At 39.8% G+C, this 26939-nt stretch overlaps 2 protein-coding genes across 2 annotated transcripts; both read right to left on the reverse strand.

Annotated features, from left to right (window-relative positions):
* Nucleotides 1-4156: 4156 nt before the first annotated feature.
* IL26 (interleukin 26) lies at nucleotides 4157-11019 on the reverse strand. Its single transcript, XM_066320222.1, has 6 exons — nucleotides 10976-11019; nucleotides 10038-10140; nucleotides 9606-9662; nucleotides 8043-8174; nucleotides 4329-4394; nucleotides 4157-4243 (listed from the first exon to the last, which is right to left on the reverse strand). The coding sequence occupies exons 1-6, from the start codon at nucleotides 11017-11019 to the stop codon at nucleotides 4157-4159; spliced, it is 489 nt and encodes a 162-aa protein (XP_066176319.1).
* Nucleotides 11020-24477: 13458 nt separating this feature from the next.
* On the reverse strand, nucleotides 24478-26567 carry IL22 (interleukin 22). Its single transcript, XM_066318481.1, has 5 exons — nucleotides 26373-26567; nucleotides 25517-25582; nucleotides 25277-25420; nucleotides 24989-25054; nucleotides 24478-24591 (listed from the first exon to the last, which is right to left on the reverse strand). Exons 1-5 carry the CDS (start codon nucleotides 26565-26567, stop codon nucleotides 24478-24480), a joined length of 585 nt encoding a protein of 194 aa, XP_066174578.1.
* Nucleotides 26568-26939: the final 372 nt, after the last annotated feature.

Below are 26939 nucleotides of genomic sequence, written 5' to 3' on the forward strand. Positions count from 1 at the left end.
TAAAGCCATGAGCAGTTAAGACCCAACTGGATAAAGCCCAAACCAAAGCACCCTGGTTTGTCAGCCTGGTGTGCCCTACTTTGAGCAGGAGGTCAGGCCAGAAGCCTCCAGAGTCCCTTGACAGCCTCATTTACCCTGTGGACCCTGTGGCTTTATGATCGTTGATGCCTTTCATCAATGTGCTCCATCCAAAGACTGAAAAAACATTATCCATAATGTTTTGCAATTTAAACTTACTTCTGACATATTTCACCGGCATCTTTACTCCACAATAATCTCCACTCTCAATCAGTGGTCTTCCTATGCCTCCCTTTTCCCTCTGGCAATCAATGCTACTTTAGAGCAAAAATCTGTTTCCAAATCACTCTTCCACTGAAGGCAAGAGAATAGGAATGTCAATCTAAACACCAATTTTTGAATGAAAACAGATTCAAGGTGGGATCATTCTCCACACGTGTTCTTGGAGAGTGAGTGTTCCAAGGCTCAGCAGCTCCTGACAGTATTTAGGAGGGGATATCCCCAGGGCACTCATTATTTGCAATGTGAAGAAGGTTGGCTAAAGATGGGGGGAGCTGTAAGGTGACCACTGCAGCTGTACAGAGGCTGTGTATCCATTATCCCTCCCATATCCCTCCCATTCCTTTAACAGCACTGCCTGCCCAGGCACCCCTTCTCTTGGCAGCCCCACAATTGCTGAGGGGAAGATGACTTGGCTCACTGGCTACAGGGGGCTACCTGGGGAGCATCTCTTAATCACTAGACCAAAATTCCAAGCATTTCACCTTTGGCCACACATCTTCACAGTGAAGATATTGATACTGCAGTCTCTAGAAATCAGTGTATGTTGTGGGCAAAAAGAAACAGTGATCAAGCAGCCAAATCCACCACAAGTTGCATCATTGTCCAAATACCATTCTTATTTCCATGTTTCAGGAAACAGTCTTCTAATCTAATCCTTCTAATGGTCTCTAAGAGAAACTGTCCCAGCATTTGCCAGGATTTGTTTAGATTGAAAATTGGGAAATATTCTTCTCTGAAAGCACTGTCAAGTTGCAACCGAGAAAGTTTGTCAAGCACTGGAACAGGCTGCTCAGAGAAGTGGTTAAGTCCCTCTTCCTGCAGGTAGATAAAAGATCTGTGGATTTGGCACTTGGAGACACAGTTTTATGGACTTAACAGTGCTGGGTTAATGGCTGGACTGGATGATCTGAATGATCTTTTCTAACCTGAACAATTCTATGATGTTATGATTCCATGAATCTATGGCTACGTTATAACATCAGGGCTGCAGCTGAGATCAGGAATTTGCTGTAGATGGTTGGGCCTACAGCAGTGATATTTATTAAGTGATAATCTCTTTTCTGAAGATTTTGCACTTCAGAGAAAAAAACACTTCAGGGAAACCAGAAAATTGTACTTGATCTTGTATGTGATGGAAATTGTCTTCACTGACTGTTGCTGTACTATTTACATAACATCAAAACTGCATGTGCAGGTGCTATTTTCCACTAGATCAGTGTTTTTCGAGAAGTTGTGATCTAGTGACAATTTTAATGCACAGCCACATATTTTTCATTCTTGCTTTTGCAATAACAGTCATAAAATACCTTTTTTCCCCCATGTAATAAGAGTCACTGCTTCAAAAAGACCAAAACACGGTCTTTTGATGAGCCACGCTAAGCAACAGTGATATCAATTAACATTACATGGGAAATAATCTCCTTCTGAGAATTTCTGTATGCTAAATTAACTTGAAAAAATAATTGATAGACAGTACTTTCATTTGTCAAAGGAGAACAGTGCCTTAATAAAGGAACTTGTCTATAGTTACATAAGAATTCTACAGTAAAACTAGAGACTGAATTCATAACCAGTTTGTTGCTATATGCTCACTGTTCTTACCCTGCATTTTCTATTTCAATTCTACATTTTTGGCAATTGAATTAAAATAATTCAATCTTTCTAAGCAAACTGCATATCTATCTCAGTTTCCATCCAAGGAAACTACTTATGAAATATGCGCTAACACTTTCTCCATCAGCTGAAGTCAGCAGTTAACTGAGACTAACACGAGTCTTGTTTTCTAAGAGTGACACCTGCAGTCTCATCTGTAAAATTAAAATGCACTCCTTCACTTGTCCCATTTTAAAAAGCAGCAAGCTTTTGTCCATACTTATAACTTTGAATTGACTGTTGAATATATTTAATGTATTTGTTATATTTTGCTATGTTTTTGTGAAGACTCAAAGCAGTATTTGTTGTTAGGTAGCCTGCATACAACATGTATCACCACAATATTTTTGCATTATGTAAAGTCCTTTATTTTGCAGATGCTATGTTTTTAAATTCATCCAGGAGTGGTTAATTGATTTGAAAATGTCATTTTCATTACTGTATGAGAGGATGCATCATTCCTAAACATACTGTCATGTTATAGACAAGGCAACTAAGAATCCACAAAGTGTCCCAAGCCATATGGAAAACGTGGGCTGAAATAAACAAATTCTAAGCTTTTATGCCATAAAATAGCTTGATTTCCTTTTCAAATAAAGGGAGGCTGAGCCTTGCTGCAGCCTGACCTCAAGCCCTGCTGTGGGAGGTCTGCTGGCTGACCACAGGAATGCAGTGTGGCACGGAAGGTGTTACTTGCCCTTTTCAAAGGTCATCTGTCTCTTCTTGTCTTCATGTGTCACCCACTGACTGGATGTGCAAAATTTCCACAAGAGAAGTCTTTGTCAACCTGAATCACCTGAAACTATTGCCCATGGATCTTCCCAATTACACCTGGTGGTTCTTCTGTTTGCAGGTGTCACTGGCTCCCTTCTGAGGCAGAGAAGCAGCAGTCGCTCCAACTCCCACAGACACAGGGCTCCCAAATCCCAGCTATTGCTCCCTACCAGCGGCAAGTACTGGACAGTTACATCTGTTGAAGGCTGGAGAGGTAAAGCCCATGGGTCAATTTTCTATTCCATTCACCAGTTTGGACAAAAAACACTGAAAGTGAAAGCAAAGTTGAATTTCACACATTAATGGGTGAGCTGTGTGAAAAAAATCCATGAAAAGGGACATTGTGTTAATGAAAAGTTAAATTACATGCTCAAAAAAGACCATGACATCAAATTTCCACTGCCTCTATAATCAACCATTTTGTCTTCAACTGAAAAAAAATTATTTTTCATAGCAACTCCCTCATATTAGACATTTGCCAGAAGAAGAACTAGCTCAGGCTTATCAATGTCATCACACTAATGGTTTCAAATGCTCCTGAGATAATGGAACTATGAGATTTGAAGATTAGCAGAATCTCAGCCCCATGGAACTGCCAAACCTACAGATTGGGAATATGTTCATCACCAAAATATTTTCTCCTAGTAAGTCTTTAAAAATGTGAGAAAGCTAGATCTTCATCTTCATTCCGTACCATATGAATGGTATTTTGGAAACCACTACCATCAGCTTCCATAAACTTCTCACAAATCATTTTACAATCCCAGTGAAAGCAATCCATTTATTGTGTTTTCTGAGTGTCTGACCTCATGTATATCATGTGATATCTGAAGGTCATGCATGAGCCCAAAAAAAAGCTTTTACATTAACTGTGTATTTTTATTAGGAATCAATTATTAACTTAAATTAATAATAATGATAAGCAGTATATAATTATTTTTCTTATTTACATGTAGAAAGGCTTGTGTATAGAGTTATATATCTGCAACCACAAGCCCTAAATTAATTATAGCTTAGGGGTGGGATTTTACAAAGTGATCCTTGTTGCTTTGAACCGTGTTCACACAGCGTGGCACAAGCCACGGCAGATCATGCCGGCAGCACATGGGGCACTGTGTCTGATCCCAGAATAGGAGAGCCTGCATTCTGCTGGTGCAGTGTGTTTGGGGGCTGCCTGCAAGGCAGAGAAGTGCAGCAGGGTGCTCTAACTGCTCCAGAGGCAGAGCAGGCAAAGCTGCTGTGCCAGGCTAACCAGGAAAGCTTATGAAAACCCTCCTCATGCCACTTGTGTTACAGAAGGTCTCTTTCCACGGGAGGGAGTTACTGCCAGACACATTACTCGTCTGGCTCTCTGTTCATTTTCAGGCCTTTTGGGTATTGTTCTGTTCTTCTCACAGAAGCAGCATGTTGTCTGTCACTTTGTCATTTGTCATATGATGGTTTGTATGTAGGCCTGAATCCAGGGAAGGAGAATGTCCAGCTCATGGATGGCCTTGTAGATTCCCTGATCTCCAAGCTGTTGAGAAAACAAAGGCATTAGAAAAGAAACTAGCTACAGCCCTTGAACAGTGCAGTGGGGAGCCAGCACCTCGTGTTCTTACCTTAAGAAATACTCTCCTTAACTTTCTGACTGCAGAAGTTAACCTTGTGGATGGAGCACACGGAAGCTGAAGGACGAAAAAACCCCAAAGATGCTGATATAAAGACACAGTGATGAGGAAGAGTCCAGCCCACAGTGTGGCACTGTAGGGCTACCAATAAAATGCATGATCTCAGCATCATTTCAGTATCTCCCAACACTTCAAATGTGTTCTTTTACCTGTGTGCTTCCTGCCAAGTTGAGTTCACAACACACAAAATTGGTACTATGAGTGCCTCTAAGTTTTCTTATTAAACACTTTATATTTCTTTCAGGAACCATTACATAAGTTGCACTTAAAGCTTTTGCACGTTGTATCCTAGCTCTAAGATTCAAGGTCCTTTGGCTCTGGACCCTCAGAACCTCTGAACTGGAGAGAAAGCAAGGCTAAGGGGCAAAGACCTTTGCAAAGTACAGGGAGCAAGCCCTCTTCTGCTAGCCCTCCAAATATGTTTATAAAGTTAATTTATGTTTTTCTCTGTTTCCGTGCCCATTTCTCCACTAATTACAGTCTGGAGGGCTTAGTTGTCTCCTCACCACCTATCTCTGGCCACTCAGCACTGGCCACCCAAAGCTGGTCCAGCTGGCTTTTTAAGAGTTGCCAGACTAAGCTTTCTGAGCAACATGGCTTGTTGATCCTCAGCTACCTGGATTGCCAAAAGGGAAGATACATCCTTTCAGAGAAAAAAAACAGAAAATTTGATGGCTTTCAATACACAAATAAGGAGAACACAATTAAAAAGAAAAAAGGCAAAGGTCCTAATCTCAACTCATGGAGGGAAATAGATCCTCTGAAATTAATGGTTAGTCCTTTTCTATCTCACATGCAGTACTTTAAAAAAGAGCACAAATATTTTCAGGTTGCCTTTTGTGCTTCCCAAGGTCACCTCACATGATGAAAGTAGGAAAAAAAAAGCAAATCTTTACAAGAGAGTGTAAATTAAAGTATTTTTGGTTTTTTTTTAATTATCTCCATTTTTTATGATACAGATTTCCACAAAATATCATTTGGTAGCAGAATTGGCCTTAAATGAGTATGTTGGTAGTCACAAACTCTTATCTTCCTGCGTATACTGCAAGTAACTAAATGAGCTAGCCAGCAAGTTAGAGTATTGAAAACATTATTCCAACTCAGCTTGAGGTCTACAAGCTCTGCCTAAAATGACAGGAAAATATTAAAGGCTCTGAGGGAATATATTGTCCTTCTGCACTCCATTCAAATATGAGTGGCACTTTTACTTCCACAATGTGCTACTGATGTAGGAACACTAAGTCCAAGCTCAGAAGCAACTTCACACAGTTGTCAGCAATGCTGACCAGGGCACTCAAGCAAGCACTGCAGTCAGTGGTGCTGCAGGAGGATGCTCCAAATATCCAAGGAAAAATGTCTGTTCCCTTTCCCTTGCAGTCATAGTCTAAATGAAAGATTCTTTACCACAGGAAATCAGTTTAGGGATTTCCAAACTTACATATTTCTAAAAACCTGAACTTGGGTTCCTATATAATTGAAAAATATTAATGCTTCCTTGTTTGGACAAAACCAAGAATTGGCAGGATGAGAATCATAATATTGTAGTATGAAGCATTTGGAAGTGGTTGGGAGCAAATATTGTCAGAATTTTTAGGTAACACACATGCCTCTGGCTGGCTGAATTACAGCCTGAGTTTGTGAAAGAATATAAGGTGAATATGCCTATAAAGGTATCACTCTTTCCCTTAATTGTATAGAGAACTTTATTCTTGAAAGGTAAAAAATGAATTACATAAGTATATTGTCATGGGGAAATCCCTTCTGATAAACATCTCATAGCTCAACTAGATAATAACAACGAAAGAGTTCATGTATATGGGTGAATGAGTGCTAATTTATTGAGGAATAATATGATGAAAAAATCTCAAGTTTAGTATTAGCAAAGGATTAGTTTCACTCAATTCATAATTTTTGTTATTCTTTCACATGGTTTTCTATTGTTGTATTTGAAGTAAAACAAACATTTCAAAAAACATTTCAAGAAATGAGGAGTCTCCTAGAAAATCATGACAAGCTGTCATTTTTCAAAGAGCTGTTGTTTTCCTACTAGCAGGGAGAGTCTTATCTCTCTTACCAGCACTTTTTATGACCCAAAAATGTAAGTTGTTATGTTTAGACTTCTGTTGGGTAAAACACTGGAACTAATTATGAAAAAGAATGCAGGAGCTCTGAGAAAACTGTGGCATATTGTCTCCATATAGCACAGAAACAAATGTATTACTAAGCTATCTAGTAAGCTACAGTCACTGAATATTCTGAATTCAGTCACAGTTGACAGTCTAGAATGTAATTGTTTTTCCAGACAAGAATGTAATCTCTACAGAGCATATTACACCATCTGAAATTATATTATCACATTCTGCAATTACAGCATTATCTGGAATTTTGACAGACACAAATAATCACAGCAGTATGATCACAGCAGACTGCTGTGAATAGTGCTCTAAATCACAACTGCTTAGCATGATTTGAAATACAGAACCTGAAAGCTGTTGAAGTTTTCTGCAATTAAGATTTGAATCTTTTTACATTATGCAAATATCCCCGTTGAGTTCTGACCCATAACTCTGCAAAGAGATCTCTGAAGCTGTTTCCTCATAGCAAATATTTTTGTGCACATAGAACAAAATGTTCTGAGAATGCCCCTTTTGTTTATGCTAGCATGCAGTTCAGATTAGACAAAGTTTCAATTAACTTAATTCATTAATTCATTGACTTGCCATCCTGCTCTCAGTTTTAAAATCACATAGACATTTGCCTGGATATCCACGGCTATATTTCACCCTAGTCAGGCTCCACTTTCTATGCACTGTTGTTTGTGAGGACTTCAGGTTAGGGGGAGAAAAAAATATATTCACATGATATTTAGTTAAAGACACACCCAGTCACTGTTTGTTTACCTGTAAAATTAGATGAGAAATGACCAAACAAGTAATGGCATCATCTTACCATCCTACCTGCTATGTTAGTAAGTATATTTGCACAGGCAAAAGTGTGCTCTAACTGCTGTCCTGTTGTTACTTAGGTAGAGCTGGTAGAAGTGCCTCTTCTCTGGGGCACCTGGAGACATTTTGCCAGTGGGCAGCATCACCCTCTGACAACCTGCTGTGACTGTGAGCACAGCTAATACATAGGAACTGCTCCCATGTGCTCTATAATTGTGTCCCCTGATACTCATGAGACACCACCAGTTCTTTCAAAATTCAGTATAGAGGAGCAGAGATGACACGTGAGTAAAGATTACACACCCGCAGAGGGTATGGTGTTGTAGAAGGAAAGCTTACCACTGTTACACCACAGATACTTGAGGAGCCCCATTTCCCCCTGTGATCACCCTGTTTCTTTGCAGCTTTAGTGATGAGAGGGCAGCACAAGGTGACATCATCAGTAGGGAAGTGGCTTGGCTCCATGGGATCTAGGCCACCTTGCACACTCCCCACAAGATCACTCTGGGAGGGAATGAAGACTGTTAAACTTCCCTAGGCCCAGTGGAGAAGCCCTCATAAATTTGGGTCACCTGTGGTGAGGGACACACCATGACTCTGAATCACCCTCTGCCCCTCCATCTGCTGAAAAACTGAGATGGAGCCCTTCTCTAACTTTTCAGATGGACAGAGTTAGCTTAGGTCTCAGGAATATACTCACACAGGCATCCATGTTTGCTTGCAGGACCTGGAAGGCACTAATAAAGAACAACTTGTCACTTCCTACCTCAAGACGACTGAAGACATTTTTCACATAGAAGGAGAGGAGCTGATCTCGAACGCTGCAGTTTGTCTGAAAACAAATCAAGTAATGATCTGCCAAATGAACACCTCACAAGTCAAATTTCAGCCTTATAAAACATGTATATTTAGAAAGTGTGCGATCATGAAACCATCTTTGTGAATTTTAATATCCAATTGACCTGCTTCCTTTTGTTTTAAACAGCTCAAATCTGCCTCTGTGGTTTCTGAAGGAAAGACAGGAGGGTGCTGTGCTGGCAGGCACAGGACTATTAGTAAGACCAATCATGAACAGAAGCAACAGCAACAAATGTATTTAACACACAAAGGGGATGGAAGATAAATCAGGAAGTTAAGTCACACCATCTTGGTCAAATTGTAGGAGTCATTGTGGGTGTCATTTTTCCATTCCTACACATCACTGTCCCATGCCATTTGATATGCTGTAGGGTATTCAGCCCATCCCCAGCTGCTGCTCCAGAAAAGACCAGTCATGCTGTCAACTCTGGGTTGTATCTGCCTGACCTGTGGGTTCTCTTGGACACATAAAGGTATTTCAAATTACTATATCCTATTTTTAGCCAATGGAATGAAGTGTCAGGTGTGAGATTCCTGTCAGGAAGGTAATGCAGCTGCAGATGACACCACTCAGATGTGGATATCTGTGTGAAGGTCCCACAGACAGGTGAGGAACCTTCCTACCTAAGGTAATCAGTGAATTCCAAGGGACGTCAAAGGCCAATGGGTCTATACTTAAGGATAAATCAACTCAGTTTGCCTTGTTGACTAGATCTCTGCATGAAGAAAACTAAAATATCTCACACACTTAGAGCCATTTACAATTAGACACCCCAAGCTTTGTATCTTATTCCCATGCTGAATTGCACTGGGAATTCTGATGTCCCTCTTCCAGTGCACCTGCAGAGGTCTAAGCTCAAAGCAGCTCCTTGGGTGTCTCAACTCTCTGCAGCATCCTTGGGCTATCCATGGTACTGCACACTCTCAGCAGAAGGGGCCTCAGCTGCGGGACAGTGGCTGTGGCTCTGTTCCTCCTGAGGCTGATGCCTGAAAGCATTCCTGGAAAGTTCACATGCAGCCAAGGATCCCAGGAGGAGCGAGTGCTACCACAAGCTCACTCCTCCCTGAGCAACAAACACCCCCAGCCCAACTTTCCTGGCAGAGCATGGCTTCAGCTGCCTACAGAGAAGTGCCTCTAGGCTGGCTTTTTGAATTCACCTTTTTTCCCCATACCATGATCAACTGTCCCTTCATGTCCCAGGGGAATATCCCTTTCTTGCAACAGAAATAACACTCTTCCTCTAAGCAGAGAACTTCATTAAGCATGTGACTTTCATAAATGTCTTTCCCAATGAAACACAAATGTTTTGTGTAATCTGTCATTGCTTTGGATCACATATTCCTGTTTCTATTGACAAAACAAAGTCAAAGTAAGAAAATGGAAAACTGGTAGTATAAATCTTACCATAAACAGCATTTTTGTAGTCTTTTTAAGAAGTCTAGTGGTCTTGATGAGATCCTTCTGTAAAATGTAATGTGATAGTATTAATTAACCCAAGCAGAGGGAGACAGTTTCGAGTCTGGTTTTGTACAAAACTTACTAACAATAATATTAATCTTCATCATCTTCTTCAGATGCAGGGTGGGACTAAGTAAAGCTGTAATCCAATCCTAGCCTGGCTGCAAATTTCTTTCATGGAAAACTCATCCAGCCTCTCTGTGCATCTTCTATGCACCATTTTTTCCCACCTTTACAAAAGAACCAGCTGCATTACCCTGTCTCTCAGGACTGTTGAGATCATTCAACTTATTAAAGTTTCCAGAAGCTCAGTAATTAAACTAATAAAGAAGCATCTAAAAATAAAATAAACTTTTCCAATTAGTAGGATCAACTTACAGGAACAGATGATTTTAAACTAGTTGCCTTGATATACAGGTTCTCTGTCACTTGGGAGAGGAGTCCTTTTCGCAGGGTGTGTTTTCCTGTAGGTGACTTTTGCCTTCCACAGCAAAAAGACAAAGCAGAAAGAAAAAAATGCCCAAATCTGAAAATAGAACATCCTTTCATCTTCGCTCCCAAATCTTCGAGCCTCTACAGTCACAGCAGCATGTGTGATGCAGCCAGACTGGTTAGATGACAGAGGTTAACCTAATTTTGTTAACCCTCAAAGTAGCTCCTTCCCCGAGATGCTCACGTAGATAACCTATTGCTCATGTGGTGGCTGATCGGTATTTTTGCTGTGCTTTTTTATACATCTTGCTCCACTTTCAACAAATTTGACCACAATCATCTGTGACGTTTTTCTAAATGATATCTCCATATTTACTGGCAACAGGGTCAAGGTTTCTAAGAAAGAAGAACTTCCCTATCATATGAGAAGTCTTCTTTCATTTAAGTGGTGGTCAAGTGAGGAAAATGTAGCTGAGCGTTAGTTTAGTTTCGCAACAAAGTATGCCAAATGCATTTTGGTGGGTTTTTTAAAATTTTTCCACCAAACCATAAGACAGCACTTTTCTGAAAGGTAATGGCTCAGAAAGGAAAAAACTTTCCTGATTTACTCTGAGAAGCGTTAGAAAATCTGTTCTCTATAAGGAAGCTGGACTGTACAGTGTTTAAAACTTCCCTGTTCAGTTTTTGAGTAGAGTATTTTTTCCAGGATGTAGCGTCTAACAGCAAAGGTGTTTGCTGCATATTTTAAATCCTGTAGTCTTTTTCTAGGGCAGATTTGCCCCAGTAGGAGCAGTAGGCTGCATAGTGGGAAAGGGAGGGCTCCAGGGAAGGCTCTGTGGAAGGAACAGGGCATCCTTGCCTATCAAGTCACTTTGAAAGCCCACTGAGAGTCGCAGGCATTGGGAAATAATGTGCAAGACCCCGGCATATCCATCACAGAGGTGGTAAAATTAAAACAGTAGAATCAGATGATCACTGTTCTACCAAGGTGGTCAAACAGAGACTGGGCAATCTCTGTTTCTGGCCTGTTTCCAAGACAGCCAAATGCTGCAGACAACCACCACAGACAGGCAAGAACATCACTCCAAGGATAGACTTGGAAATGGTGAATTGACACCAGTTAAAGCTGTTAAGCCAAGGATGGTTTAAAGTCAAAGGTCAAGATCCTGGCTGAGGGGTGTGCAAGAAGACGAAAAAAGCAGGGTTTGGTCCAGAACAAAATTTCCTTGATACAATTTTTGTTGGATGTAAAAGCAAGCCCTCGAAATATTCACAAAGGACAGAGTTTTTTACTTGTTTAATGTTTCAAAAGTAACATAGAAAACTTTAAACAGATCAGACAAAGTGGTTTAAACTGCAAGTGAAATGACTCAAAGTGACCATGATCTGCCAGATCCAACAGCAGAGCTGTTTGTCCCTCCATGGTGCCACCAGCGTGCCTGTGCCCAGGACATGTGTCAGCTCTAGGAGGAAGAAAGGTGAGACAAACTGGGTAATTAATTCACTCCAGCCTCAGTCCCGCTGACCATTTACACAAGCATGCACACAGCCTACAGGCCAAACAGGGCTCTTCAAGCATCCCACCTGTAACAGCTCTGGGAAATACATTTTTCCACAGAGCCATCTACATTTCACAGTAGCTTCATTGGCACTGAAGTGCTGATAAGGGTCCAGGGGCAAAAAGATTCAACAAGGGGAGGATATCTTTAGCTTTTGGAAAGTGGATATGATGATGGCCTGAGGCTTTATGTGCATTTTAGTGGTCATGTGAACTGCATCTGTATTTAAACTCTCTAAATGCTGGTCAGGCTTGCCAGATGAGGCACAGTGAAGCTGAGCACACATGCCACGTAGACAGCAGATTAGCCTTTATTGCTAGTTTGTTCCTAGAAGAGGATCTTGGGGTGAAAGCAATACAGACAGAGTGCAGAAATGCCTTGGTGTGGTACTCCTTGGTCAACAGTTTTCCTCTAAATGGAATAATGGGTCATGTAGTCAGTCCTGTAGAGGCTTTTCATAAGAAAATCAATAATGTTCAACATTTCTGAAACTTCTAATGTTGCTGGAAAACCCTGGAGCCCACAAGTTTCATTTTGTCTCTTCTGTGAACTTCTCACACGCTACTTACAGGGCTCTAAGTGACACCTTTTCCTTGGGCTTTAGACACCTCTGGATGTGACTCAGTAAATGTCTTACTGAATTGGCTAATTTTTCAACTGGGTGATGTGAAAGAATGCAGATGGATGCAAGTGCAAGGTAGTCATAATTTTAAAAATAAATAAAAATAAAATCGGACTTTCCTATCACTCCTTTCATAAAAGAATGAGGGCTACCATTTAATAACCAATCCTATAAAATCAATTACACTTCCACAATTTTTGATATGGCAATTTGATTTCTAGTCAAGAAATAGCCAATATTCTTCAACTTTTTCATGTGTTACTTGTTCAGAGCAAAGATGGTCTTTTCTTTCTGGGTCTTGTGCAGCACTTCGTAGACTGTATTGTAGTGCCACTTGGGCACCCAGACATAGCTATGGTATAAATAATATAGAATACCAACGAACAAGTATTTCTCAGTATTTTAAAGTTATAAGAAGCAGAAGAAAAAACAAATTCAGGGACCAGCCCTTTTAGCAAGGAGGACAGAAAATACCTGCCAATCTTTGTATGGGCAGTGGAACTGGTGTATCCAGAGATAGTCTGAGGACAACAACAAAGCACACAAAGTATGTTGGCTTCCATGCATAGGCTGGAAGCCAGAGAAGCTCAAGGACCCCACCCAAGGGAAAATGGGCTCTCTCTTTAATGGAAAATTTTAGATACACACTATCATCAAAAATACTTCAGGAGCAATACAATACTGATAACACAAGCGAAGTTCATGTGTTACATTTATACAGTGTGTAAAGCTTATGATCATAAGAATGAACAAGAAAGAAAATAACTAAGAAAAAAGTGTAAGGAAAACCACCAGAGTAGTCAGCTTATTAGATAAGAAAATCTTGCCTGATTTACCCTGTGTAGGGACTAAATTTCAAAGAAATCTGTGTATGACCTTTGTTCCATGTGAGTGCCTGAAAACAACAGCCTGAGGAAGATCCTTTCTTCCCTGCCTTATTGGGAGCCACAGAATTTATTGATCTACATGAGCTTAGTAGATATTATTGACATTAGATTCTCTTGATCTGTGGAGAGAAAACACGTACATCTACCACTGTTGCAAAGTACTGTTAGACCATTTAAGGTAACAATCATATGTAGTGGTTGTTTTGCAGCTTAAATGGCTTTTTGATTTCCATCCACAAAAACCCTTGTCTAGTTTCTTACTTATGAATCTTCTCACTTTTCACAATTTCTGTTTATTTCATTTCCTGTTAGTATAACTAGAATTAAATGCCATGTACTTCCTATGAACATTACTCATATTTGCTTAACTGCTGCTAATGCTATGCTTTCTCTTAAGACTGTTCTTTACTATTTCTTTTGTTTCCTTATCCGGTTTGATTCACTTTGGTCTTCTGAAAAATAAAAGGTCTTCATAAAGAGGTGCAGTACTTGTCCTCAGAAGCATAGTTTGATAAACAACAAGGAAGTTTAAGTAGATTTTACAAAAACTGAGGGTGACAACACTGTTAGGACATTAAAAACTGAGATACCCGAGTACCTCCCTTGGAGAGAGTAGTTTGAAGAAGAGAAGCTCCTAGTATTCAATACTGAGTCTGCAGTTTTCTAAAAATGGCTGTAATGAATACATAGGTAAGTCCTAAATACCCACTAGAGTTAAACTGTTTCTTGTGACTTCTATTAGTATAATAAGAACCCTTGGGGCTGGTATAGATTTTGTACCAATACAGAACTATTATGAGCCAGTTTTTCAGACAAGGGTACCTAAATTACCCATGTAAACTTAGCACATAGGTACCCAGTGATTCACTACCAGTAGCCTCAGTAGTCATAAACGTCAGGGGAGCAACAGAATAGCACAAACAGATGGTACCGGCAGCTGCAGCTTACATATTATACACACACTGCTCTGGCTAGGAAAAATAAACCTGCATAAATGAAATAAGGACAGTGCAAAGAAAATGAAAATCACTGGATGTCCAGGACTGGCTGTCAGTCTGGTGCTTTTCCCATCCTTACACACAGAACCCCTACATTTGTTCACCTGCTTTTCATGGTGCCTGTCTAGGTGCTCCTCAACTGCTTTTGCTGGAAAGCAATGAAGATTTAGGTCAGAAGTGACCTCTGGAAGTCATTTTGTCCAGCACTCCTGTTCAAGAAGGACCACCTACTGCTGCTTGCCTGGGGGTGTGTCTAGTCTGGTTTTGAATATCTCTGGAGATGAGACTTCACAACCACTCTGGTCAACCTGTGCAAAGTTTTGGACACAGTAGAAAGCTATCTTATGTTCAGGTGGAATTCCAGGGATTTTAATTTGTTCCTATTGCCTCTTGTCCTGTCATCAGGCACCACTGAGAGAAGCCTGGCTCTCTTTGCTTCCTCTTTTTAGGCATTTGTACACATTGGTGAGATCTCCTTGACTTCTTCCCCAATCTCAACAGTCGTGGCTCTCACTGTCTCTCCTCAGAAGAAAGATGCTCTGGTCCCTTAGTTATATCTATGTCTTTACCACCAGGTCCACAAATCCAATTCCCTCAGAAGTTTTTCCCACTGTGCCTTACACAAACCTCATAAAAATTTTAAGCTATTAAGTAAAGCAGAAATCAGACTCAAACCCAGATGAAAAAGACAAAATAAACCAAATCAACCTGAAACAAAACAAAACAAAAGAAAAACCCAAACACAATTACATTTTCCCTGGGCATTTGCACCCCTTTACACTTTATGTATAACAACTTCTGAGTAAGCTTCAAATGTAAATTGCTGTAAAACTTGCTGTGAGTCCTCTGTCATTCTCAGGACTAGTTCAAGTGGTGGATCTCCCTGCGCTACTGGACTGCTTTGGTGTATCAGTTTGGTGACAGATGAGTGCCAATTATCTGCCAAGCTAGTTTTACTTCAGAAATCTGATAGAAAGGTTCAGTAATTCAGTCTTTTCAGAGACAGATTACAGAGTATACTCAGCATCCATTTTGAAACCACCAAGGTACAAGAACTAAAATTTTGCATTTGTGCACAGAAGTAGACAACAAACAAAAAAGTTTTATAAGCAGTAGCAGTTTTTATGGCCAGCTATTAACTGCCTCTGGAGAATGTTTAGCGCTATCTGAGTAACTCAAGATACATCTGAAATGTCCAATTAAAAATTAGTAATCTCTTCATGGCTGGACAAGGAGCTGAATTTGACATAAAACTTTTATGTATTAAGCCTTTGCTAGGCACATCCATGTAGTCTTACATTTAAGAATAGAGATTATGAAAGAAATAGATATGAAAAATAGTTTGAGTATCGTTCCCATCAACCAGTCGAGTGATCTCATTTAGTAACAGTGATTCAACCCCCAAACTCTTTTTAGAAAACATTTGTTTGCCGCCACCAAACACACAGTAGGAAACCCCTGCACAGCAGTATTTCTGCAGAGTGGACAGATGTGCTCAGCAACAGCAGCTCAACCTTCCCACGTGGGTAGGTGGCTATTCCAAACTCCTCATATTCTCTTGTGACATACAGGAGTGTTCAGAAGTCTGTGACCTGATTTCCCTTGTAATGTCATCATGGCTTTAATAAAAGGTTGTACTAAAATTGCAAAAGGAAAAAGACAACCTCATGGAAACCTGGGTCTGGTTCTGGGGGAGGAGGATGTCCACAGCTGCTAGGCTAGTAGAAGTGTGTCAGTTTGCATGGCACAACTCTTATCCTGGCAATCTTGTTCTCCTCTGCTTTTGTGCACCATTTTTTCCAGTTTTCTCCTCCCCATGATCTTTTTTAACCTTCATTTTTGCTTCTTATTTCAAAAAAATTTAAAAGTTGTTTTTCCTCTTGTTCTCTTAACCCGGGACATTCCTGAGTGTCTTGGCAATGCCAGCACAGGAGTTACACCACTTGGGAGATGGGCTGGAAGACTGGCATTGAATGTCTCAGCTGATATGCCCGTGCCAATGGTAGGCAATATATTGAACCATAATAAAAAAAAATCACCTTTTTTTCACCAAAACCCCCAAAAAACCAAACAAGAACAACAAAAACAAAAAACCTACCACACAGAAAAAAAATAAAAAATAAAAAAAATTTAAAATAAATTTAAAAAAAAATCACATCCAAACCTATGTAGGAAATATTTGCTTGCAGTGCATTTCCATCATTTCAGTAAAGAAGTCAAGTCATCCATTTGGTTTGGAGCTAAAGTTTAAAGTTTTTCTGTTTACTGAAACCTGAATCTTAGCTTTAGCCAGGCAATTCTGAACAACAAAGAAAATCTCCTGCGCAGGAAGATGTAAAATCTTGCCAAGTCATCTCTCAGGTCAGCTATCTCACAAGTGAGATTTGTTCCATAATCCTGGCCACTGTTGGACTCTCCCACAGGACATCTGCCACCTTGACTCTCCAATGTAGGACCAGAGAACAAAAGGCTAGAGAAGCAACAGTGCAGCAAGCAAAATGATTTCTTAGTGTGTTTTTCTGTTTGGAAGTGCTGTTCTCCCTCCAGTGACTTTAAACCTATTGGCAATAAACGTGCTTCCCTCTGTTGTCTTTCCTTCAGAAGCATCCTCAATCCCTTCAGTCAGAGCTTGCTGCCAGGGAACCATCACCCCAGTTTCCATTCAACAGCAGCTCCATGGCTCCAGATTTTCCACTTCCCACTGTGCAGCTTCCTTCTTTGTGAAGTGGTGCTTTCAATGAACCTCATCAGTAGAGGCATTTTGGGGGAAATTTTTACTTATTTAATTATCAGATATGGTCACATCTGGCACTTTTTTGCTAGAAAAGATATAGGAGCCAAATAATTATTTACTTATGAGAAGTTTCAAAGCATGTAAAATCACATGGCAAAAGTCATTAGAGAAGTACCTGATGGTGCTGTAAAATCTGAGTTTCTTTTGGTAGGATAAGAAAGAAAGAAAGAAAGAAAGAAAGAAAGAAAGAAAGAAAGAAAGAAAGAAAGAAAGAAAGAAAGAAAGAAGAAAGAAAGAAAGAAAGAAAGAAAGAAAGAAAGAAAGAAAGAAAGAAAGAAAGAAAGAAAAGAAAGAAAGAAAGAAAGAAAGAAAGAAAGAAAGAAAGAAAGAAAGAAAGAAAGAAAGAAAGAAAGAAAGAAAGAAAGAAAGAAAGAAAGAAAGAAAGAAAGGCAAAATATCCACTGAGATTTTTGCTTTAGATGAGGAAACTTTGATGATTTTCCAATTAAAACAACAGGAAAACATTAATTTAGAAACTTAGGAAATTTATTTCAGAAACCAAAGAAAAAATTAAAATACTGGTAATATCTAACTTCAGTTAACTTGCTTGTTTGGAGTTTTTAGCTATTTTCAGGGTCTACTTTTTACAACATGTAAACACATGCACAACAATTTAAATACCTTCTTTAAGAGCTTCTTGAACAAAACAGAAATATTCCATCTCTTCATATTTACAGATTTAGTAGTGCTTTCAGGGAATCCTTATTTGTAAAGTTACAGTTACAGACCTCAGTGCCGATTCTGCAACCCCCCATACATCCAATTCATATTGTAACTGTGAGAGAAGTTTAAATCATCTAATATGCTTGTAGGAGTGAAGCAAAACTAATTAGTAAGTTCTTAGTGTTCTTCATATGAAAGTAGCTACTTTTAATTTTTTAAGTTATAGCATTTTTCTACGAGATTTTGCTTCATTAACTCACAGTTCTCAATGTTTGTTGCCTTGATCTTCAGCCAACATGATCCAAAACACTCAGGCAAGCCCTTCAAAGTATTCCAGGTCTGAAATGTTTGCCCAAATCTCTGAACATACAATAGTTTATTTTTATTAATCTGTCGCTTTGGAAAAGCAAGCATTTTATTTATCATATACTCCTGTAACCACATAAGAAAGAACAGGAGGTAATTTACCAATCTTTCTTATCTCAGTTCTGATAATGAGGTTACGGTATAAGCCTAAGACTGCCAGCCAAAACTTCACACTGCAGGACTAAGAAATTCTCTGGTTTGCTCTTCAGCAGGGTAGAAAAAAAGAGAGGTTTTTTGCTCCTGTCTTCCTATTTTCAGAGAAACCACACATATTCATCACCCCTAAAAAACTTTCTCTTATTTATTCATTTCCAGCATCACTAGGTTACCAGTGAACAGAAAGTGAAGTCCATAACTGCAAGTACCAATGGAAAACTGTTAGGAAATGAAAACTGAAATCTAATGCAGTTACATTCTTACTGCTGAAAAGTTTCCAAAGTAAAATGGCACAGAAAAACTTCTTGATTCTGGTTCTTTCACTAGCCCTTAGATTGACCCATGGGCAACATAACCCCCTGATCTCCATGCCTGGAATCTGTGAGGCCCATCCACAGACCCAAGGCTGTCTGTCTGTCTGTCTGTGCTCATGGCATGGGGCTGGTGCAGGCTCTGTCTGCCGCTCTCTCTGCTGACACGGCTGGAGATGGGCTCTGCCAGTGCCCGTGGGCAGCACCTTGGCTTTGCTAGCTGCCTTTCTGCCTCCAAAGCTGGGGCAGATGACTCAGATAAGGCTACTAACAAAATGAGGAGAGTATGTGGTGGTTTAGCAATTTGCAGGATCAGAGTCTTGGTGACGGATTTGTTTTGAGTTCCCAGAAATCCATTTTGTGTAAGAACTGAACCATTGGCAGATATTAAAATGAGAGCACGGTGACAACACTGAGCAGCTCCCTGTTTTGGAGGCTACAGCTCACACCGAGTTAAACCAGATATTTCATGTGCAAGTAACTGTCCTGCATTTTCTGAGTCAAATGTGGTTCCCATCAAGCCAAGATGCTTTCCTAAACTTAATTGAACCTCTATTACGTAGAGGAGAAATTGACACAGTGTTGATGTTCATGTTAGTGACAACAAACTAGTCATATTTATTGCCAAATGCTGTCCTTAACAAACAAGCACTTCTCTTTTTGAGCTGTCAAAGTTAAAATGAGCACTAGAGTTGATAGCCTCCAAATCTGGTAATATCCACCTAAAATCTCAGTAACACAATTTATTTATTTGGTAACAACATATGAAAAAGAGAGAATCTGAAATTTCTTCCCCTATTCAGCATTGTCAGCACTCACATTATAAAGGATAACTATTAAAGGAGAAAAGCTGGTGAAACCAGAACTTTACAGATGTGTATGGCAAGAAGTATTAACCTAAGACAAAGTCTGGATATTTTTAGACCAACAATAAATGCAAGATCACTGCAAAGACAAGCAGCATTCTAAACTTTATTTTAGAACCTCTGCTTTCCAAAGAAGTGCTCATGCGCTAGATTTGTAGGAAAAAGCCTTTCATCAGAACAGTCCAATTCATCACTTCCATTATCTGTGTTGATACCTTTTTTATTTTTTTTTTTTTGTAATATAAGTAACCCTATACTTATATACTTAAGTAACACAAACTACAAGTCTGATCTTACGCACTTAGAAGTCAAGAGGAGTTTTCTTCCTACTTTCTGTGGAGCAGGACCAGATACAGGAAGAACTGATCCATTGGGGAGCTCCTACATCACAAAGCCTAATCAGAAAGTCAATGTTCATGATTGCACAGATTTCAGACTTTAGCACAGATATTTGATTGCCCCATTCTTTTCACATCTTAACAAACATCATCCCTTTTCTTTAAATGTGCAGTAGGAGCCAGAAAATCTTTCTTTTGGAAAAAAAACCTGTAGAAAAAAGTGAACTTAAAATTGGTGCAATTTTGCAGTTTTTGGAAAACAACATTGCTTTGCATTCAGTCATTTGAAACTAGGGCTACAATTTTCAGGGGAAAAGCCTCACTGGTTCTTGAAGAAACAACCATAAAACAGTTTCAGGTAAGCTCAGTCTTCATTTATCAGTCTGGGTTTTTTTCAAAGTATTTTTATCCATACTGCCCTTAGCTGAAGAGAAAATATTTTTAGTTTAAAAGATAGCATTTTTTAAAAGAAAATTTTGAACTTTTATAAGAAAAATAGATCCTGGAAATATTAAATGCTGTGCTTTAATCCATCATCCTGGAAAAAATATTTACTTTTTTTGGGTCCCATGATCTAGCTTGCTGAGGATAAATGGTTCTTCTCAACATAATTTTTACTTTAATTTCTCCTTAGGGAAGGAAGGACATAGGAATCTTCTTTTCAAACCATTCATCATTGAATTCCAAATTACAGAAATTGACTTATGCCAATTTGGCCAGGGATTTGTAATTTAAAGGTTAACAGAGTGATTTCCTAGACTTAAGAAGAAATCTTTTCACTTGCATTTTGTTTAGCACTTTTGTTAGTGGTGAAGTTCATACAGTTTATCTGATAATGTCTGCAGCTTTGTGTTAACCGTGAAAAAGGTGTTAAAAATGGATATGTGCTATGAATCATATGTAGCCCCAGAAGTGCCATCAGCCTTACCATAGTCTGTATTTCGTTACCTCACCCAAATTTGACTTTCTAACCAAGGTTCTTGAATGGCATAGAATCCTGGTCTGGATCCCCTGAGACGTTGCATTACTTTTCATCCTAAATATGTTATTTTATGTAATATTTTGGGGGGGTAGTGGCCTGCCAATAATACCCAGGGTCCCACAGAACTGCATTGCAGGTTTTTTCTTCTTTCTGTGGTCATGACTTTGTTCCTGGCTGTACCAAACATAAGCCTGAGACTGACTGTAATGTCTCTGCCAATCTTGCTTCACATTTGCAGGCCAGTTTCTGGTCCCAGTTACAGTGACTTTACAAACATCCTTAATGCTGATGACTGCAACTGAAAAGTTTGTCAGGCATTTACTGCTGTTCATGGCAGTCCATACCTTCTTCAGAGCAGTTAATTGTTTAGCTAACTGTGCTTTAAAGCACAAGTTGGCAGAATCACATACCACTGATTTATAAACAGGATAGCTTCAATGTTTTGCATTGCCTAGAATATACTTCCAGCAGCAAATTGGAAATATCAACCCTGCATTATTCTAGGTCACTTGGTAGTATATGTTCATACACTCAATATGTAAATCTCTTAACTGAGTAACACTCCAGGCAATGTATTTAAGACATGTTTCTTAAATTGTCACCAATACTTACTCAGCAGGATGTGGAAACTTCTGTTCATGCTTTGGGTTCTTCTCTCTTCACAATATGACATTTCAGAGGCAGTTTTTTAAATGTTTTATAATTATCTGTAGGGGGAAAAAGTGCCTCTTCTGGTCACCTAATGTAAGAGAAGGGGAGGAAGAGCCAATGAAAAGCAAATTTGACAGTAGCATGGTCTCAGGAAGAAAAAATATTGTCCTGCAGCCCCTACAGTGGAGGCATCCTCAATGAAGGAATATGGAGGAGGTACTTTCCCTAAGGTTGCTAGTCAAGGATCTCTGGGAATTGCAAACAGTCCATGACTTGGAGGCAGAAAATGGAAAGGAAAATAGGGCAACAGAAATTAGAATTGCATGAATAATGGAGTTTCTCTTTGGCGACCCAACTGAAAAATAATTCATTTTGGGTAAGCCTAAAGCACTTCTCCAACTCAAAATGAAACAGCTCGTTTTGCTTTCAAATCTCTTTTCAACCTTTGAAAGAAATGTACATAAAACCAAAATAGTAACTATTTAGAAAATGCCAGAACAAAACATTTCAGCAAGATTTTCCTTTTATGAGCTGGAACTATTAACTGAATTAAAATGCAGCTTGCCTGAATAAAACTACATTTTTATTTTCTTTTGGCCAATAATTATTTGTCCCAGACATTTCCACCTGTTTAAAGGAAACCTACTCTGACTTTTACTTCCTTTGTTTGTACAAAACTGGCCATCATCACCACTCTTCACATATCCACAAGTCACACATACCCTGCAAGGAAAAAATGAGAAGGAAATTCTACAGTTTGCTGTGTGACATTTGCAGGGCTCTAGCTCATGAGGTTTCAGTGATAGGGTCCTTCCAATGGTGGTTTTTAGGTTTGGAGAGGTTAATAATTAGTTGACTTCATTTTTACGTTTTTGTGGGCAAATGGGTTTTAATCTGGGTTTAGCCCTGGTGTGAGAGGCTGATTTGACATTTCTGGGTAGGGAAACTCCATAGGGACAATGTAGAAGAGACCTAAAGGAAGTAGAAGAAGGAAATAAGTTGTTTATCCATTTGTGAAGTGATTTTATCAACAAGGAAGAGCACGTATGTGGCTATGGTGTGGTATCTATCATAAAGGAACAAAACAGGTACTTTTAGGGTAAAGTCATGTTATCCTGCCCAAAGTCACAATCTTTATAAACCTCTAAAGTAGACGAGAGAAATGACACCTGTATAATTTCTCTTATCCTCCACTGACTATGAAGGGAGACAGATGTAGTCCAAGGAAAGATTGTGTATATCAAAGGTCAATGGAGCAAAGTGAACTATTCATTTGATGGTTTATTTCCTTTCTTTTGCTGTCAGTTCTCACAAGTCTGAGTGATAAGAGAAAGGATATTGGGCAATAGCTCTTGACAACACCATTCCTTATCCCAGAAGAACGGAAATATATATCCAACTGAATATAGAATAATAGTTAAATCCCTGAAACTATCATGTGGTACTAGATCCTGGCTGCCTGTCATTAATGGGTCACCTCTGTCTTGACTATGAACAGACATGTAGATCATATGTTGTGATATGGGGATGAACGTGTGGGGAAAAGTAAACCATGTTGAATGCATGTAGATTGACAGGTTACAGGCATCCATTACCCAAATGGATCATATGCCAGTCTAATATGTGATTTCCCACAAGAAGGTGTTGTGATTTCAGTTCACATAAACCGTGTTCAAAATTATAGACAGATGGATGCTTTTAAATCCATGTTTAATTTGCTCTGGTTCAGGAGAAAAATTTTTTAAATGTGGGCAAGATTCTTGTTGACCTGATGAATAAATGGTAAGGCCTTGCTCAAGAAGACTTCAGCAGTTACTGGAATCTGCTATCACATATTTTTTCTGGGTTTCTGATTATTTGGATGCTTTTCACCCCTTTAACCTTGGTCCAGTCACCAATTTCCCAGGCTTCACCAGAGCAACTCTTCTGTCTTTGTCAGGAGACATTGCTGAAGGACATGACATGATAATGACAGATTAAAAACAGGGGTTTAGGGACTTGGGTTTTTTTCTGTCTTGGAGTTTGTGTTGAGAATAGGCACCAAACATTCTCTTCTGAAATAGTCTCAGATCCCTGATGCTGCAGAACACCATTTGTGCTCAGAATGCTATGGATAAGCAGTGAGAATGCAGAGCTCTGAGTTTTCATTAGCAGCTGCTGCCTGTTTGTCTCCAAATCTTCTGACCCATGGGGACAGTTTGGGACTTTTCAACAGCAGCTATTCAAGGGGGGATCTTGTCTCTGCATGTAATGAAGGCAGAACCAGTGAACCAAACCAATGACTTTCAGGAATGATGCTATTTTCCCCACCCTCCCCTACAAGAAAGGCTGACTGACATGCTCCTCACTAAGCCTTGGCCTGTGAGAAGTTGAAATTGCAGGCTTATGGGGAAGAAGCATAACCCCAGGTAGAGCTTGCATCCTTTCTGGGCACAAGAACACAGCCACTAGTCCAGCAGCTCCACAGACACAATGTCTATCATCTCTGTTGTGTTGAAGAAAAGACAAAAGCTCTGCAAATGGCAGTATTTGAGGACCAAAATATTTATTATAATAAATTAAAGTCCAAGCATTTATAAAAAATTTCCATCCACATATAAATATCACACAGCAGTGTTAACATCTGGTAAAGCTTCATAAATATCTTTCCTTGGATATTTTTCAATTAATCTATATAAATAAAAGTATTGTATAATTATTACCTTAAAATAAGTTACCATTAAATACAAATGACGAAATTATTTCTGAAATAGTCTGAAATACCAACTTTTCAGGCAAAGGTCAGAAGGGGGCAACATATGCAAGAGAGATTTCCAACTAGGAGGCTCAAAACCTCCTGGCTAAAACATCACATCAAAACATCACTGCCTCGATTAAAGCTGATTCATAGGTGTCAAATTTCAGTATGTGAAAGACAGAAATGGTTGTCTCGTTCCTGTGAAGATGAGGAGGACAGAAGAGTACTTTTATAAATAACTAATGCCCTATGTTGCAATCAAGAGGCAATGTCCTGGAGTTTTCCTTTTCAAAGAAGACAGCAATATGCATCCTGTCTCTGCCCACTTAGTTTGCTAGTTTTGACACAAATGAAAAATATATTGCAGCTGGGGGGAATGGACATAGTTGCAGCTAATCAATTTGAGTTTTGCAAGAGATCTGCAGAGACATCTCTTCAAGCCTGATCCAGATTTTTTCAGTTTTTCTTCTTGCTACCTCCCTTCTTTGGGGCATCAGTACAGGCATTTTCCATGTAGTCAAACAGTAAATCCAGTTCTCCAATGGCTTTAGTCTTTCCATTTTCTCCCAACTAGAAAAGAGCAGAATGCAAATCTTAGCAACTAGTTATTTTTCAGAAAATTGAAATTAGGGTTGTCCCAGAAGCTGAATAAATAATTTATTTTCCTAATTCTCTTACACCATTCTGTCATTATGTCATAAGATATAAACTAGTTCATTCAAATCTAGACTAGCACATAAGTTTCCTGCAACTAACTTTTGAAGGTTTAAATTACCATAACATGTGCAGAGAGCTAACTGGACAAGTGAGGGAGGGCTGGAAAAATATCATTAATCCCCTATTTAATACCCTTGTAGGCTTCACGTCCTAAATAATCTCAAGTTTGTTTCATAATTTCATCAGCCTTAATACAACTAAATTACTGGGGTTTGAAACTGCTCTTTCTAAATATTTGGGGAAAATGTACCTGTTCCATTTTGTTCTTCATTTGTTCCAGGTTCTTTTCAATGTGTTCTCTCTTTCCTGAGAATTGCTAAAAGAAAGAAAACATCCAGACATAAGATAGCTATATGCAATGATGTATTTTTTGTGGGTTTTTTTTATTTTCTTTTTCACACCTTCCTACTAACTCTGACTTTCATATCTTTGATCTGAGGTTTCCTTTCATATCACTGCCTTTTGCCACTGCTTGTAGCATTCTGAGATTTAGGGACAGCAATGAGAGTCGGAGGGAAAGAAATCCAGTGTTACTCACACAACTGCTCAGCTCCGAGGTCAGGGATGCCAAGAACTGTGCCACCTCTTCAACATAGGGGTACTGGTTCTTGACCTCAGTGAGGAGAACATCTTTTACTACAAACTCCACAACCCTCTTCATCAGGTAGCAGCGGTTGTTCTCCTATGTATGGAAGTAAGAGGTCATGTTAAATCAAGACAAGAGATCACTAAGTGCTGCAGAGAGACGCAAAGAGAAGACTTCTCATGTAAGGCTTACCCTGATGTTAGCAAAGAGCTGCTGCCCAATCAGTCTGTTGTCCGTGTCCTTGTCTGAGGCACTGGCCTGAGAGTAAAAAAGGAAGCGTCAGGTGGTGATGGGAACCTTACTTAAAAATTAATAATAAACCCAAAAGTTTTCATCAGCAATGAAAGTGCAGGTGAAATGACGGAATGGACACCACAGTCTATTACAGGTAGATAAGCCTGGGCATCATGTCTGTTTCTGCCCTCAGCTGGGTGAGATTCAAGGTCAGTATCGCAGGAAAATAAATAAGCCGAAGTCTGAATTCGTGTCCCCCACTTAAAAGTGAGAAGTCGTCGTGGTTATGGTGACTAAACCAGATGCTGCAGGTGGCCGACCTCACAGTGGCCCACAGTGCTGCTGGGAGGTGCTCGATGGTGTGCACAAAGGGAGATCCACCCATGGCAAAAGCAGCCAAGAAACCTGCCCAAGCAGAGCAGTGTAAGACACCCGAGCATCTGCTTGGCTGTGACTGGAGTCACAGATAGGTCCAGCTCCAAATGGACTGAGCAAACTGAGAAATTTAATGTCCTGTTTCACAATTTACCCACTTCGGCAGTAGCTGCTTGAAAAGAAGAAGCTGTGCTGTTCCAGGGGCTGCCTTTCTCCTGGGGAGCAGCAGGAGAGGCAGCAGCTTCCCCTGGCTACACAGCCAGCAGGCAATAGACCTGCTCCACACACCCAAAATCTGCCTTAACTGCAAATGCAGTTAGTTTTCTTTTCTGAAGAAAGGCAGGGGAAAAAGGGAGGAATGCCAAAGGCTAGAAGTAATAGCACCAGCAGAGGAGCAGGTCCTCAGATCCCACCATGAAGAACACATGGATGACTGTACCATCTTAGCCAAGGTGTAGGTGCGATTCCGGATGTAGGGCTGCTGGAAGTTGATCTTCCTGAGCCTGCAGGCATGATGGGCAGCAGAAGTCCCTTTCAGAGGCAGAGAGCTGGTGAGAAGAAGGGGGAGACAGCAACAGCAGCAGAAGAAAACCCATCCTGGGAAGCTCCTGGAGAAGGTCTGCAGGGAGGCCATGGCTCACAGTCTGGAATCGTCTGTCCCAGCAGGCTGCAGGTTCAGGGCTCAGTGCTGATGGGAGAGAAGGCAGTGTTAGCACCAAGGAGAGCGGGTGAAGCAAAGTGAGAGCAGCACAAAGGCTGCAAGCCTTACCTTTGCTGTGATTCTTGCCGTGCTCTCCAGGAGATGAGCTGCACCTTATATAGGGCCACCGACATCTCTCTCAGCTGTTTTTTTTGGGTATTGGTGGTGAAATAAAAATGACATCAGCAAGTCTCTTACTTTCCAGTATCCTCTTCTGAGAACTACCAAACCACTTCAAAACCCACAAATACAAATTCAAGGCCTCATAATCTTTAGTTTCCTAAAAAAAAAAAAATATATTAATGT

This window comes from Sylvia atricapilla, chromosome 5 (assembly GCF_009819655.1).
Source record: "Sylvia atricapilla isolate bSylAtr1 chromosome 5, bSylAtr1.pri, whole genome shotgun sequence".
In the NCBI taxonomy this organism is placed as follows: Eukaryota; Metazoa; Chordata; class Aves; order Passeriformes; family Sylviidae; genus Sylvia; species Sylvia atricapilla.